Source organism: Lissotriton helveticus, chromosome 11 (assembly GCF_964261635.1).
Source record: "Lissotriton helveticus chromosome 11, aLisHel1.1, whole genome shotgun sequence".
Lineage (NCBI taxonomy): Eukaryota > Metazoa > Chordata > Amphibia > Caudata > Salamandridae > Lissotriton > Lissotriton helveticus.
The window spans coordinates 1,072,851,043-1,072,867,168 of record NC_136072.1 but is presented as its reverse complement, the minus strand read 5'-3'; the positions used below and the strand labels follow the sequence as shown (position 1 = coordinate 1,072,867,168).

Genomic DNA, 16,126 nt, shown 5'->3' with positions numbered 1-16,126 from the left:
TGCACCTCCACTCTGCACTCTGAAGCTCCACTCTGCACCTCCACTCTGCACTCTGCACCTCCACTCTGCACTCTGAAGCTCCACTCTGAAGCTCCACTCTGAAGCTCCACTCTGAAGCTCCACTCTGAAGCTCCACTCTGAAGCTCCACTCTGAAGCTCCACTCTGAAGCTCCACTCTGAAGCTCCACTCTGAAGCTCCACTCTGCACTCTGAATCTGCACTCTGAAGCTCCACTCTGCACTCTGAATCTGCACTCTGAATCTGCACTCTGAAGCTCCACTCTGCACTCTGAAGCTCCACTCTGAAGCTCCACTCTCCACTCTGAAGCTCCACTCTGAAGCTCCACTCTCCACTCTGAAGCTCCACTCTGAAGCTCCACTCTCCACTCTGAAGCTCCACTCTGAAGCTCCACTCTGAAGCTCCACTCTGAAGCTCCACTCTGCACTCTGAAGCTCCACTCTGAAGCTCCACTCTCCACTCTGAAGCTCCACTCTGAAGCTCCACTCTGAAGCTCCACTCTGAAGCTCCACTCTCCACTCTGAAGCTCCACTCTGAAGCTCCACTCTCCACTCTGAAGCTCCACTCTGAAGCTCCACTCTCCACTCTGAAGCTCCACTCTGAAGCTCCACTCTCCACTCTGAAGCTCCACTCTGAAGCTCCACTCTGAAGCTCCACTCTGCACTCTGAAGCTCCACTCTGAAGCTCCACTCTCCACTCTGAAGCTCCACTCTGAAGCTCCACTCTGAAGCTCCACTCTGAAGCTCCACTCTGAAGCTCCACTCTGAAGCTCCACTCTGAAGCTCCACTCTGCACTCTGAAGCTCCACTCTGCACTCTGAAGCTCCACTCTGCACTCTGAAGCTCCACTCTGCACTCTGAAGCTCCACTCTGCACTCTGAAGCTCCACTCTGAAGCTCCACTCTGAAGCTCCACTCTGCACTCTGAAGCTCCACTCTGAAGCTCCACTCTGAAGCTCCACTCTGAAGCTCCACTCTGAAGCTCCACTCTGAAGCTCCACTCTGAAGCTCCACTCTGAAGCTCCACTCTGAAGCTCCACTCTGCACTCTGAAGCTCCACTCTGAAGCTCCACTCTGAAGCTCCACTCTGAAGCTCCACTCTGAAGCTCCACTCTGAAGCTCCACTCTGCACTCTGAAGCTCCACTCTGCACTCTGAAGCTCCACTCTGCACTCTGAAGCTCCACTCTGCACTCTGAAGCTCCACTCTGCACTCTGAAGCTCCACTCTGCACTCTGAAGCTCCACTCTGAAGCTCCACTCTGAAGCTCCACTCTGAAGCTCCACTCTGAAGCTCCACTCTGAAGCTCCACTCTGAAGCTCCACTCTGAAGCTCCACTCTGCACTCTGAATCTCCACTCTGAAGCTCCACTCTGCACTCTGAAGCTCCACTCTGAATCTGCACTCTGAAGCTCCACTCTGCACTCTGAAGCTCCACTCTGAATCTGCACTCTGAAGCTCCACTCTGCACTCTGAAGCTCCACTCTGAATCTGCACTCTGAAGCTCCACTCTGCACTCTGAAGCTCCACTCTGCACTCTGAAGCTCCACTCTGCACTCTGAAGCTCCACTCTGAATCTGCACTCTGAAGCTCCACTCTGAAGCTCCACTCTGCACTCTGAAGCTCCACTCTGAAGCTCCACTCTGCACTCTGAAGCTCCACTCTGCACTCTGAAGCTCCACTCTGCACTCTGAAGCTCCACTCTGCACTCTGAAGCTCCACTCTGCACTCTGAAGCTCCACTCTGCACTCTGAAGCTCCACTCTGCACTCTGAAGCTCCACTCTGCACTCTGAAGCTCCACTCTGCACTCTGCAGCTCCACTCTGCAGCTCCACTCTGCACCTCCACTCTGCACTCTGAAGCTCCACTCTGCACCTCCACTCTGCACTCTGCACCTCCACTCTGCACTCTGAAGCTCCACTCTGAAGCTCCACTCTGAAGCTCCACTCTGAAGCTCCACTCTGAAGCTCCACTCTGAAGCTCCACTCTGAAGCTCCACTCTGAAGCTCCACTCTGCACTCTGAATCTGCACTCTGAAGCTCCACTCTGCACTCTGAATCTGCACTCTGAATCTGCACTCTGAAGCTCCACTCTGCACTCTGAAGCTCCACTCTGAAGCTCCACTCTGCACTCTGAAGCTCCACTCTGAAGCTCCACTCTCCACTCTGAAGCTCCACTCTGAAGCTCCACTCTCCACTCTGAAGCTCCACTCTGAAGCTCCACTCTGAAGCTCCACTCTGCACTCTGAAGCTCCACTCTGAAGCTCCACTCTCCACTCTGAAGCTCCACTCTGAAGCTCCACTCTGAAGCTCCACTCTGAAGCTCCACTCTGAAGCTCCACTCTCCACTCTGAAGCTCCACTCTGAAGCTCCACTCTCCACTCTGAAGCTCCACTCTGAAGCTCCACTCTGAAGCTCCACTCTGCACTCTGAAGCTCCACTCTGAAGCTCCACTCTCCACTCTGAAGCTCCACTCTGAAGCTCCACTCTGAAGCTCCACTCTGAAGCTCCACTCTGAAGCTCCACTCTGAAGCTCCACTCTGAAGCTCCACTCTGAAGCTCCACTCTGAAGCTCCACTCTGAAGCTCCACTCTGAAGCTCCACTCTGATGCTCCACTCTGAAGCTCCACTCTGAAGCTCCACTCTGAAGCTCCACTCTGAAGCTCCACTCTGAAGCTCCACTCTGAAGCTCCACTCTGAAGCTCCACTCTGAAGCTGCACTCTGAAGCTCCACTCTGCACTCTGAAGCTCCACTCTGCACTCTGAAGCTCCACTCTGCACTCTGAAGCTCCACTCTGCACTCTGAAGCTCCACTCTGCACTCTGAAGCTCCACTCTGCACTCTGAAGCTCCACTCTGCACTCTGAAGCTCCACTCTGCACTCTGAAGCTCCACTCTGAAGCTCCACTCTGAAGCTCCACTCTGCACTCTGAAGCTCCACTCTGAAGCTCCACTCTGAAGCTCCACTCTGAAGCTCCACTCTGAAGCTCCACTCTGAAGCTCCACTCTGCACTCTGAAGCTCCACTCTGCACTCTGAAGCTCCACTCTGAAGCTCCACTCTGCACTCTGAAGCTCCACTCTGCACTCTGAAGCTCCACTCTGCACTCTGAAGCTCCACTCTGCACTCTGAAGCTCCACTCTGCACTCTGAAGCTCCACTCTGAAGCTCCACTCTGAAGCTCCACTCTGAAGCTCCACTCTGAAGCTCCACTCTGAAGCTCCACTCTGAAGCTCCACTCTGAAGCTCCACTCTGAAGCTCCACTCTGCACTCTGAATCTCCACTCTGAAGCTCCACTCTGCACTCTGAAGCTCCACTCTGAATCTGCACTCTGAAGCTCCACTCTGCACTCTGAAGCTCCACTCTGAATCTGCACTCTGAAGCTCCACTCTGCACTCTGAAGCTCCACTCTGCACTCTGAAGCTCCACTCTGCACTCTGAAGCTCCACTCTGCACTCTGAAGCTCCACTCTGAATCTGCACTCTGAAGCTCCACTCTGAAGCTCCACTCTGCACTCTGAAGCTCCACTCTGAAGCTCCACTCTGCACTCTGAAGCTCCACTCTGCACTCTGAAGCTCCACTCTGCACTCTGAAGCTCCACTCTGCACTCTGAAGCTCCACTCTGCACTCTGAAGCTCCACTCTGCACTCTGCAGCTCCACTCTGCACTCTGCAGCTCCACTCTGCAGCTCCACTCTGCACCTCCACTCTGCACTCTGAAGCTCCACTCTGCACCTCCACTCTGCACTCTGAAGCTCCACTCTGCACCTCCACTCTGCACTCTGCACCTCCACTCTGCACTCTGAAGCTCCACTCTGCACTCTGAAGCTCCACTCTGCACTCTGAAGCTCCACTCTGCACTCTGAAGCTCCACTCTGAAGCTCCACTCTGAAGCTCCACTCTGAAGCTCCACTCTGAAGCTCCACTCTGAAGCTCCACTCTGAAGCTCCACTCTGCACTCTGAATCTCCACTCTGAAGCTCCACTCTGCACTCTGAAGCTCCACTCTGAATCTGCACTCTGAAGCTCCACTCTGCACTCTGAAGCTCCACTCTGAATCTGCACTCTGAAGCTCCACTCTGCACTCTGAAGCTCCACTCTGCACTCTGAAGCTCCACTCTGCACTCTGAAGCTCCACTCTGCACTCTGAAGCTCCACTCTGAATCTGCACTCTGAAGCTCCACTCTGAAGCTCCACTCTGCACTCTGAAGCTCCACTCTGAAGCTCCACTCTGCACTCTGAAGCTCCACTCTGCACTCTGAAGCTCCACTCTGCACTCTGAAGCTCCACTCTGCACTCTGAAGCTCCACTCTGCACTCTGAAGCTCCACTCTGCACTCTGAAGCTCCACTCTGCACTCTGCAGCTCCACTCTGCAGCTCCACTCTGCACCTCCACTCTGCACTCTGAAGCTCCACTCTGCACCTCCACTCTGCACTCTGAAGCTCCACTCTGCACCTCCACTCTGCACTCTGCACCTCCACTCTGCACTCTGAAGCTCCACTCTGAAGCTCCACTCTGAAGCTCCACTCTGAAGCTCCACTCTGAAGCTCCACTCTGAAGCTCCACTCTGAAGCTCCACTCTGAAGCTCCACTCTGAAGCTCCACTCTGCACTCTGAATCTGCACTCTGAAGCTCCACTCTGCACTCTGAATCTGCACTCTGAATCTGCACTCTGAAGCTCCACTCTGCACTCTGAAGCTCCACTCTGAAGCTCCACTCTCCACTCTGAAGCTCCACTCTGAAGCTCCACTCTCCACTCTGAAGCTCCACTCTGAAGCTCCACTCTCCACTCTGAAGCTCCACTCTGAAGCTCCACTCTGAAGCTCCACTCTGCACTCTGAAGCTCCACTCTGAAGCTCCACTCTCCACTCTGAAGCTCCACTCTGAAGCTCCACTCTCCACTCTGAAGCTCCACTCTGAAGCTCCACTCTGAAGCTCCACTCTGAAGCTCCACTCTCCACTCTGAAGCTCCACTCTGAAGCTCCACTCTCCACTCTGAAGCTCCACTCTGAAGCTCCACTCTGAAGCTCCACTCTGCACTCTGAAGCTCCACTCTGAAGCTCCACTCTCCACTCTGAAGCTCCACTCTGAAGCTCCACTCTGAAGCTCCACTCTGAAGCTCCACTCTGAAGCTCCACTCTGAAGCTCCACTCTGAAGCTCCACTCTGATGCTCCACTCTGAAGCTCCACTCTGAAGCTCCACTCTGAAGCTCCACTCTGAAGCTCCACTCTGAAGCTCCACTCTGAAGCTCCACTCTGAAGCTCCACTCTGAAGCTGCACTCTGAAGCTCCACTCTGCACTCTGAAGCTCCACTCTGCACTCTGAAGCTCCACTCTGCACTCTGAAGCTCCACTCTGCACTCTGAAGCTCCACTCTGCACTCTGAAGCTCCACTCTGCACTCTGAAGCTCCACTCTGCACTCTGAAGCTCCACTCTGAAGCTCCACTCTGAAGCTCCACTCTGCACTCTGAAGCTCCACTCTGAAGCTCCACTCTGAAGCTCCACTCTGAAGCTCCACTCTGCACTCTGAAGCTCCACTCTGAAGCTCCACTCTGCACTCTGAAGCTCCACTCTGCACTCTGAAGCTCCACTCTGAAGCTCCACTCTGCACTCTGAAGCTCCACTCTGAAGCTCCACTCTGAAGCTCCACTCTGAAGCTCCACTCTGCACTCTGAAGCTCCACTCTGCACTCTGAAGCTCCACTCTGCACTCTGAAGCTCCACTCTGCACTCTGAAGCTCCACTCTGCACTCTGAAGCTCCACTCTGAAGCTCCACTCTGAAGCTCCACTCTGAGGCTCCACTCTGAAGCTCCACTCTGAAGCTCCACTCTGAAGCTCCACTCTGAAGCTCCACTCTGAAGCTCCACTCTGAAGCTCCACTCTGCACTCTGAATCTCCACTCTGAAGCTCCACTCTGCACTCTGAAGCTCCACTCTGAATCTGCACTCTGAAGCTCCACTCTGCACTCTGAAGCTCCACTCTGAATCTGCACTCTGAAGCTCCACTCTGCACTCTGAAGCTCCACTCTGCACTCTGAAGCTCCACTCTGCACTCTGAAGCTCCACTCTGCACTCTGAAGCTCCACTCTGAATCTGCACTCTGAAGCTCCACTCTGCACTCTGAAGCTCCACTCTGAATCTGCACTCTGATGCTCCACTCTGCACTCTGAAGCTCCACTCTGATGCTCCACTCTGCACTCTGAAGCTCCACTCTGCACTCTGAATCTGCACTCTGAAGCTCCACTCTGCACTCTGAAGCTCCACTCTGAAGCTCCACTCTGAAGCTCCACTCTGAAGCTCCACTCTGAAGCTCCACTCTGCACTCTGAAGCTCCACTCTGAAGCTCCACTCTGCACTCTGAAGCTCCACTCTGAAGCTCCACTCTGCACTCTGAAGCTCCACTCTGAAGCTCCACTCTGCACTCTGATGCTCCACTCTGAATCTGCACTCTGAAGCTCCACTCTGCACTCTGATGCTCCACTCTGAATCTGCACTCTGAAGCTCCACTCTGCACTCTGAAGCTCCACTCTGAATCTGCACTCTGAAGCTCCACTCTGCACTCTGAAGCTCCACTCTGAAGCTCCACTCTGAAGCTCCACTCTGAAGCTCCACTCTGAAGCTCCACTCTGAAGCTCCACTCTGAAGCTCCACTCTGAAGCTCCACTCTGCACTCTGAAGCTCCACTGAAGCTACACACCGCGCAGGGCAGCTCTGGATGCTGATGCGAGAGGCCAGCTGGGAGGCGCGCTGCTCGTCTTCCTGCTCGTGCTGACTCGGAGAGAAAACTTGTTTTCATTGGGAGAGCGGCCTTCAAAGACCCGGTCACTGCGCCTCTCCGAGTGTTTAGCTTGGGATAAAATGGGCGCAGTGTTGTGGTGATGACAGTAGAGCAAGGGAGGTGCCGGCAATGCCGGACCAGAATCGGGGGCGTTCCCGGCGTCGCGTGACGTCGGCAAAAGGCAAAGAATGTCGGGAACGCCCCCGTGTCTGGTCCGGCATTGACGGACAGGCCCCTCGTCCAATGGCAAGGCTCCGTTTACGGAGCCAGCCAATCAATGACGAGGGCCGACCCAAAGCACCCTACAGTTCTCAACAGGATTTCGCCTGCGCGAAAAGCTGCGCAGAGCGCAGCTTTCGCTAGGCAAAACCTAAAAAGGGGCTGCGTCCCCTTCCAAAATGTTCTTGTTTCTGACTTGAATCCTGCCAGGGGGTGCTGCTGCTTGGGCCCAGGGGAAGGCTTGCCTCCCTGGGCCCTGCCCAGCCCCTGGATATCTGATGGACTTTTTGTGGACCCTTCTTCCTGACCCTGGAAGCCTTGTCCTGTGGTGTCCTGCTTGTGTTGGGACCCTCCTTGCTATGGGGGCCATGTCTGGGGCCTTTTATGATGTCTATGCCCCAAGCGCCTAGAGAGCGCTTTATTCTACTTTTCCTGAGGGAAGCGCTCCTGCCCTTTGTGTGCCGAGTGCGCAGGTGGCACCCTGCGTCTTTTTCGAGTTTCGATATATTTTTATTCATGGGTGCCCACCCCGTTTATGGGTGCCTTAGCGAGTGCCCACCTCGCTTCTATGTTTATTTTGGACTTCGAGGGTGCCCACCCCTCGTTATTGCCTCCGTTAAAGTCACTGCCGCAGGCCGGGGGAAAACGCCGGAAGGAGATGTCCGGCCCGCCGCCTGGTTGTGGGCGGGGCCGGGAGGACGTTGTTTCCGCTTCCCCCTGCCTGGGGGAAGCCATGCTGTGCCCTTCCGGTCTCCCGTGAGGAGAGGGAGACCGGAGATGCTGCGGCCGAGGGAGAAGTGAGGCCAGGAGCAAGCAGGTGAAGTACACGGGGCTCCCGTGCTACGGTAGAGCCCCGCCTGCTGCCAAGTCCCACCTGCGGCCGTGAGGAGAAGGAGACGCGCTGCACCCCAGGTCCAGGAAGCCGGTGAGTGAAAGCCGGCGGGTGTGGGAGGTGCGAGGTCGCATACCTTGCTGGTGCCTTGATCCGAGCAGCCCCGCTCTGCAGAGGGCTGCTCCTACGTTGCTGTTGAGGAGCCCGAGAGGCCCGTGGGGCCTTACTTTAATTTCGAGTCCCCGACCGGGCAAAGCTTTGTTTAGAGCCCAGAGAGGTTCAGGGGCATGGCTTCGTGTTGAGCCCTGAGAAGCCCCAAGCGGCACAGTTGTTTTTAGAGCCTGAGTGGCTCCCTGGGGGCACTGTTATTTGTGACACCAGTGTCTGGGGGCCAGGGCTCTGTCTTTTTATGGGCGCACAATTCGTCTAGGAGCTGGGGTGCTCCTAGTGGCAGATTTTATTTCCAGAGCCTGTGTAGCTCCAGCGTTTGGCACATAGTTGTTATTGGGACGCAATTTCTGTTCCTGAGGGCCCATGTCGCAGTTATGTTGTCTCCCAGCTGCCCAGCAATTAGTGGGCAGCTGCACCGTTTAGGCGCCAAGGGAGAGCGTGTCCCTGTGTGGGACAGAGATGGCACAGAGGTGCCAGGCCTTCTACAGCTGCGCAGCACTTAGTGCCAGCTGCAACGTTTAGGCCCTGTTACTGTTCTCAGCTGCCCAGCAATTAGTGGGCAGCTGCAACGTTTAGGTTTGCGCCGGAGGCGCACCCCTGACTGGCGCTGCATTGGCAGCGCGCCCTGACATTCTGGACACAGGGCTTTTTGAGTCCCCTTGTTGGATGGCCAGTTGGCCAGGGGGCTGGTATGTGGGTAGGGCGCAAGGCCCTAATGTGATTTTTGCGCTATGTGATTTTGCTATGTTTATGATAGTAATTGCCTAAGGTGATGTTTTGCGCAATTGTGTTTTCTTACACCTCTGAATGTGTTGGTTATACATCATGTGTTTTTCCTGTGTTGCACCTCTGAATGCTTTAGGCATCATGTGTTTTCCTTCCCTGCACCTCTGAATGTGTTTTGATGCATCATGTGCATTGTTCTTACACCGCTGAATGTATGTTTATGCATCATGTGTTTTCCTTCCCTACACCTCTGAATGTGTTGTTTATGCATCATGTGTTTTGTTCTTGCCTACACCCCTAAATGTATTTTATTCTTAGGTGGTTGTGTTTTGCCTAGTATAGTTTCTACTAGAGAGGTTATGTGTCCATGCATGATCTAGGCCTATGGTTATTAGTACTGCGTAGCGTAGTGTGTACCTACCTGTTACCAGTAGTTACTGGTTGTGCGCTAAAGTGATTATTATTCTATGATCTACAACTTGCTATTTCTAACAGTATTTCTAGTTCTAAAAGTGCTGATTCCTGACAGTGGTCCAGGTGGCCCTGTCTTGTACATAATCCCTTGTGAATATTTCCCGTGCCAGTTGGCACAATATATATTGTGTGATTACTATCTGATGTGTTTTTGACAATACAGAAGTTATTTTTATATAACCTTGTGTGGAGTTCCTTTTGTGGTGTGCCTAGGATGTTGTTGCTGTTGTGTGCATGCGCAAATGCTTTACACATCGCCTCCGGGATAAGCCTGTCTGCTCGTGCCAAGCTACCAAGGGGGTGAGCAGGGGTTATCTTGGCATGTGACTCCCTTGCCTTGACTAGAATGGTGGTTTCTGCCTGGCTTTGGCGTAAGCCTTAGCTAACCAGAAATCCCAGTTCTAACACACATTCTCTGGCAGAAGAAAAGGAGGATGTGGATATGAAAATGGCAGATTTAGCTGGACTAATGTCACCTATTTTGTCCCACCTTATTGAAGATTTAACACTTACAGACCGATTCACAAAACGTAATACGCCTAAGGTACTATTTAATGTACTCTTCGTGAACTGACCCCAAAAGGGAAAACTCATATACATTTAGTACAAATAGAACTTACAATTTTACTGAATAGGAGTTGGACAGATCATTAACAAGTTTTAAAATAGCAATCATAAGTAAAGAAGATTCTCACACAGGAAAAACTGTAGCAGGTAGAAACAATAATGTAAGTTTGAGACTCATTATGAAGGCGTGGCATTGTTCAAAGGGACTGAAACTTTACAAATGAGACGCTCAACACATGAAAAATTAGAAAACGAATAAGATTAAAAAACAAAGGCATTTTTGAAGTCGGTATATAATAAACTGCACCATCCCAGGTTGTAAGTGGTTAGAATAACAGCACACATAGGTTTTGCATGACACTGCAAGAGCATTTGGTGAGGAAAAGGTACGTGTCTGGGAGGCATTCATGTAGGTAAGAACATATCCACTGTGAAACAAACCAGGGAACTATTTCCCTTGATTGGTCTGACTAATAAAAACCATTATAAATATTGAAACAATCCAAAATATTCAAAAAATGTAAAGCTGAAGCAGTATTTCATTAAATGGATCTCCTTTACAACTCTGACGGTCAAGAGGTAGTTACAGGCCACTGGAATTCTATGGCAGGACAGGAGGCTCAGATTATGCTTTCTCGATTTCTTTACTACCAACAGCAGCCAATAGGAACATAGTAAAGAAAAAAGCAACTACAACTCCCATGAGCCCTTAGGCAACCATAGAGACCTCATGCTATATAAACCACCATAGAGGACAACACTTCCTCTTTCTTTGCTGCTTCGCAGCCAGTTAAGTCCATTTCTACTTTACTTATTACTGTTTGCATTGTATGTTGCTTAATGTACTTTTCCACACGTTGTACCGCTTTCCAGCTGCTTACTTTGCTTGGTGCCGCTTTGCGTGTGGTTCGTCGCCTCTGGCGTCCTTTGCTTCGGCGTCTGGTGTTCGTTTCTATTGTATCCCAGGGAGCGCGTGTCGCCTCTGTTGTAATACGGGCGCTGTGTGCCCGTGTTTAAACTACTTGGTGGAGCGGGACCGGGGCTCGGAGGCTCGCACGCTGGTGTCGCGCGTCGCTCTCCTTCCGGAGTGTCAGGCGAGCCTCTGCGCATGCGCATTGGCTTTGTTTATGCTCCGTGAGAGACGCGGAGCCCGGACACGCTCAGAGGCGGCGTTGCTTTGTTGTGCCTCGCCCACTGCCTGCCGGAGAGCCCCTCAAGACGCCCTTTTACCTCAAGACAGGGTTTAGGGCTGTATAATCTATAGAGGCGTTGCCTAGGGTGACTATCTCTGCAAGCCTGTCCCTCCACTCTTGAATTTGTGTTTCTTTGGTCGAGTTTGTTGCTCTGCCTGTTGGGCTTGCTTGGGGCTGTCACTCCCCCTGACAGGGTCGCTTGGTTTACACCTAGACCTTTCCTTATTACTTTAGTGGGCATAACTATATATATATATTTATATATATTTCCTCAGTGGTGTGCACTGTCTTTTTCATTCACCATGGCTGCATATGACGACGCTGAGGAGTATTATTATGGTGAAGAGCCCGAGGAGTCCTTTGAGTACGACTTGGTCGATGCCCTTGACCAAGGGGTCCAGCAGTCGGTTAATACGGCGCTTGTCCGCGCAATTGGCCCTCTGAAGCGCCATTTGACGGATTACGCTCAGCAGCAAGGCTGGATTCCGTCATCTTCTACCAAACACTCCTCTAAGTCGCCTAAGAATCCTCATAAGTCTGACTTTATGAAATTAGCTAAGTCTTTGTCTGCCCCTACTGCGTCTAACAGATCCAGTTCCCCTCCCCCGGACACGGAGGACACCTCATCCTCTTCGTCTTCAGGTCCCTCTGGTCCTCCCCCTGCTAAAAAATCACGCAAAGAACATTTTGTTGACGCCTCTTCCCATCCTCCGGTCCTGACCTTTGAGCCTACGGATATCATCCATCCCAACTCCAAATCTTGGTCCCCTGCGCCAGAGGTTGCTGATTACATACAGGCTCACATCCGTGAATCCTTTGATCAGGAGGTGCGCTCTCGGTTGCGCTCCGAGTGCCCTCGCCCGGAGTTGGAAGATAAGTTGGCTGACACCCCGGAAGTGGATCCGACTATTTTGACATATCTCAAAAAATTCACTAAAGATCCAAAGAAGGGGATTGATCGCTCTTGGCGCCTGTGTCAGGATAAGTTGCTTGATCTTCTTGGCCCCCTGACGAAGATCTTGGATTTAGGTTATCAGGCACAAGGGTCGGCATCTGGCATCGACCCCGATGAGCTTATTGGTTGGGCCCAGCGGGCTGTCTGTTTCCTGGGAAACGCGAACTGTGCCCTTTCCACCGAACGTAGATGTTCCATCCTGTTGAAAATGGATCCCCGGTTGTCTGAACTGGCGACGTCAGAGTCGGGTCCCCAGGCTCAGGGTCTCCTGTTTGGTCAACCTTTTTTGAAGGAATTGACAAAGTTCGTTGCGACCTTTAGTGGCCTGGACAAGGCGCAGTCTTCCTTGCGCAGGGCGTTCCGCCCGGTTTTTGCCAGGGCCGGACGTTCTGGGGGACGTTCGTTCGGCCGAGGTTCTGGTCAGCAGCGTGGCCAACAGTCCCACCAGGGAGGGGGCGGACAGCGTCAACACCAACAGTCTTCCTATTCAGGTTCCAAGACGTCCTTCTACCCCTCCCGTAAAGGTCGTGGTCAAGGCAACAAAGGAGGCTACGGTGGAAACCAGGGAGGTCGCCAAGATTTCTCCTCCACAGGTGAGCTTGATTCCTTACGACAGTGTTGTTTTGGGGGGCAGGGTGCAATTTTTTCTAGAGAATTGGCGCACGATCTCAAGCGATGCATGGATATTGCAGACCGTTCAAGGGTACCACATCGAATTTTACCACCCACCCCTACAAGGTCCCGTCCCTTTTCCCCTTGTTTTTTCCCAACAAGATGGAGAGGTGATCTCCAAGGAAATCGATTCTCTTCTTCTCAAAGGGGCCATTGTGAGAACTACCCTGCATTCACAGGGGTTCGTCAGCAATGTGTTTCTGGTGGAGAAGAAAGGGGGAGGTTCTCGCCTTGTGCTCAATCTCAAGGAGTTCAACAACGGGGTGGTCTATCGTCTCTTCAAGATGGAGGGCATCCATCTTCTCAGGGATCTTCTTCGCAAGGGCGACTGGATGGTTCGCCTGGATTTGAAGGACGCTTACTTGTCCGTTCCCATCTTTCCGCCTCATCGCCGCTTTCTTCAGTTCCAATGGTCGGGGGAGTGGTTCGAGTACACGGTTCTCCCGTTCGGCCTATCGTCCGCTCCTTGGTGCTTCACGAAGCTCCTGAGACCAGTTATGGAATCGCTGCGAGCGCGCGGGGTGCGGCTCATCGTGTATCTGGACGACATTCTTTTGATGGCTCAGTGCCCGCTGCAACTAAGTTCCCATTTATCGTGGACAATCGATCTGCTCCAGTCTCTCGGATTTCTAGTGAATCCTCAGAAATCTCATTTACAACCCACTCAGTCGATAGAGTTTCTGGGTTTCCTTGTGGACTCGATATCTTGCCAGCTTCTCTTGCCTGCCCAGAAGGTCAGGTCTATCAAGAGGGAATTGAAGTTACTGTTGTCCGCACCGAATGTATCTTTGCGGTCGATCGCTCGGATTGTCGGACTATTAGCCTCTTCCATTCAGGCGATCTTTCCAGGTCCCTTGCATTATCGGGCCCTGCAACGGCTCAAGATCCGGCACTTGCAGAAAGGTCTTCGTTATTCCGACCTCGTTTCTCTGTCACAAGACGCGAAGTCGGAGATGTTGTGGTGGCTCCAGCACATGGAAGCCTGGAACGGGAAAGCCTTGTTCGGTGCAACTCCGGATTTGGTGTTGGAATCGGATGCGAGTCTGTGGGGCTGGGGAGCCCGTTGCGGCGACATGTCGACGGGCGGCCGTTGGTCTCAGAACGAACTAGCCCTTCACATCAACTGCCTGGAACTTCTGGCGGGATCTTTTGCGATCCGCAGCCTTGCTCCTCAGGCCACCAGCTGTTGCATTTTGCTCCGCATGGACAACATCTCGGCGGTGAGGTATGTGAACAAACTGGGGGGAACACGGTCGAGACTGTTGGCAGAGATTGCGAAGGATTTCTGGCATTTCTGCCTTCAGAGGAAGATCACTCTTATTGCAGAGTATCTCCCAGGTCGCCAGAATCAGGTGGCCGACTGGAACTCTCGCCACCTGCTGGATTACAGCGACTGGCGGCTTCACCCCCGTGTCTTTCGGACTCTGTCTCGCCTTTGGGGTCGGCCTTGGATCGATCTCTTCGCCTCTCGCCTCAATGCTCAACTGCCCAGGTTTTACAGCTGGCGTCCGGATCCGGAGGCTCTTGCCACGGATGCCTTTCTCCAGACTTGGCCTCCTCAGCTTTGCTATGCTTTTCCCCCGTTCGCAATGATCCCGCGAGTCTTGGCCAGGACGAAGCAGTTTCGTTCGGAGATCATTCTGATAGCTCCTCTTTGGAGGGCTCAAGCGTGGTTTCCGGACCTTCTGGAAATGAGTTGCTCGACTCCGTTTCTGCTTCCAACGAAGTGGAACCTGCTGTTGGATCCTCTACTCCAGCCGCATCCTCTAATTCTGTCGGGCCAACTCCGTCTGGTGGCGTGGCGTCTTTCGGGGAACGCTGGAAAGTCCCTGGCTTATCTGGAGTTGCTGAGAGATTTCTCAATGAAGCTTGGGCCCCCAACACGCGCAAGCGTTATGCGTCAGCTTGGCGACGATGGTGTGATTGGTGTTCTGAACGAGACCTGGATCCCGCTTCAGCTGATGTCTCTTTAGTTGTTAATTTTCTTGCTTCCATCGCTTCTTCTGGCTCTGCTTACAGGACTGTCAACTCTTTTCGCTCCGCTCTCTCTGCGGGCCATGATTTTGTCGACGGTAAACCTATTGGAGAACATCCACTAATATCTAAATTGCTTCGTGGGGTTCGGATGGCTAAGCCGCCATGTCCGAAGTATGTAGCTCTGTGGGATGTCTCCGTTGTCTTACGTTTTCTGGAACCTTGGCCTCCCAACGCTTCTCTGTCTCGTAAACAATTGTCGGCAAAATTGACAATGCTTTTATGCTTGGTATCTTGTAAGCGTATCTCGGATGTACGCGCGTTGGATCTCGCGGGCCGTTCTTTTTCCCCGGAAGGCGTTACTTTTACGGTTTCCAGACGTACAAAGACTAATCTGTCTACTGTTACTTATCCAGCTTTTCCTCAGAACCCACAGTTATGTGTGGTCCGGTGCATAAAGGATTATGAGGTGAGTACTGCTCCTTTTCGTCAAGATTTGTCTGGGCAGTTGTTGATTGCTTTGCAAAAGCCTTTTAAGCCTGTGGCGCCAGCTACTCTTGCTCGTTGGGTGCGATGGCTTATGTCTGAGGCAGGTATTGATGTCTCCATTTTTGGAGCTCATTCCGCAAGGGGTGCCATGGCCTCTAAGGCTTTCCATGTTGGTGTAAGTTTGCAAGACATTGTGAAGACGGCTGATTGGTCTTCTGATACTGTGTTTAAGACGTATTATTTCAAACCCATTGTGGATATTGCCTCTGTTGTGGTGGACCAGCTTTGAACAAGCATAATCTGAGCCTCCTGTCCTGCCATAGAATTAAAAATTTGCAAACATTCGTGACAAGAATTTTCAATTCTATTAAGGACACGGAGGCGAGGATTATCCCACCCATTTGTATTCTACTGCATTGTTTATATTGCATCTTTGCTTTGCTATGATCTGCAATGTTTTCTTGCATTGATATTTTTTTCCCACCCTATGTGATGCTACCTTTCCAAAGTTTTGGAGTGGTGTATTACGGCTCTGTTTTTTCTTTCAGGTTCTGACCAGAAGTGATCCTTCGTCATGGTCTCTCCTGCAGTGTTTTCCGCCACTTTGGATATTGGATCTGCTGTATTTCCTGATGCGGCCTCTTCGCTTTTGGTTGGTTGCCTGTCTCCTGTTGGCCCACTTTGCAGTGCCTGCGGTCTTCTTCCTTCAAGATGGTCGGCGGTATTTTTCTTCAATGACTTTTGACTGTTTATGGTTTCCTGGACAAAGAAAGAGGAAGTGTTGTCCTCTATGGTGGTTTATATAGCATGAGGTCTCTATGGTTGCCTAAGGGCTCATGGGAGTTGTAGTTGCTTTTTTCTTTACTATGTTCCTATTGGCTGCTGTTGGTAGTAAAGAAATCGAGAAAGCATAATCCTCGCCTCCGTGTCCTTAATAGAATTGAAAATTCTTGTCACAAATGTTTGCAAATTTTTAATTACACGATAGTACATGGCGGTGTTTTCCGCATAATTATGGAATCGTCGCATTTGCCACATAATCCTTTAGTTGCTGCATACCCATAATT

The 16,126-nt window shown here is 52.0% G+C and overlaps 1 protein-coding gene across 1 annotated transcript; it reads left to right on the top strand.

The window, feature by feature from the left end:
* The first annotated feature begins 11,271 nt into the window (after positions 1–11,271).
* On the top strand, positions 11,272–15,624 carry LOC144790937 (uncharacterized). Its single transcript, XM_078665566.1, has 2 exons — positions 11,272–12,517; positions 15,608–15,624. The coding sequence occupies exons 1-2, from the start codon at positions 11,272–11,274 to the stop codon at positions 15,622–15,624; spliced, it is 1,263 nt and encodes a 420-aa protein (XP_078521692.1).
* The last annotated feature ends 502 nt before the right edge of the window (positions 15,625–16,126 follow it).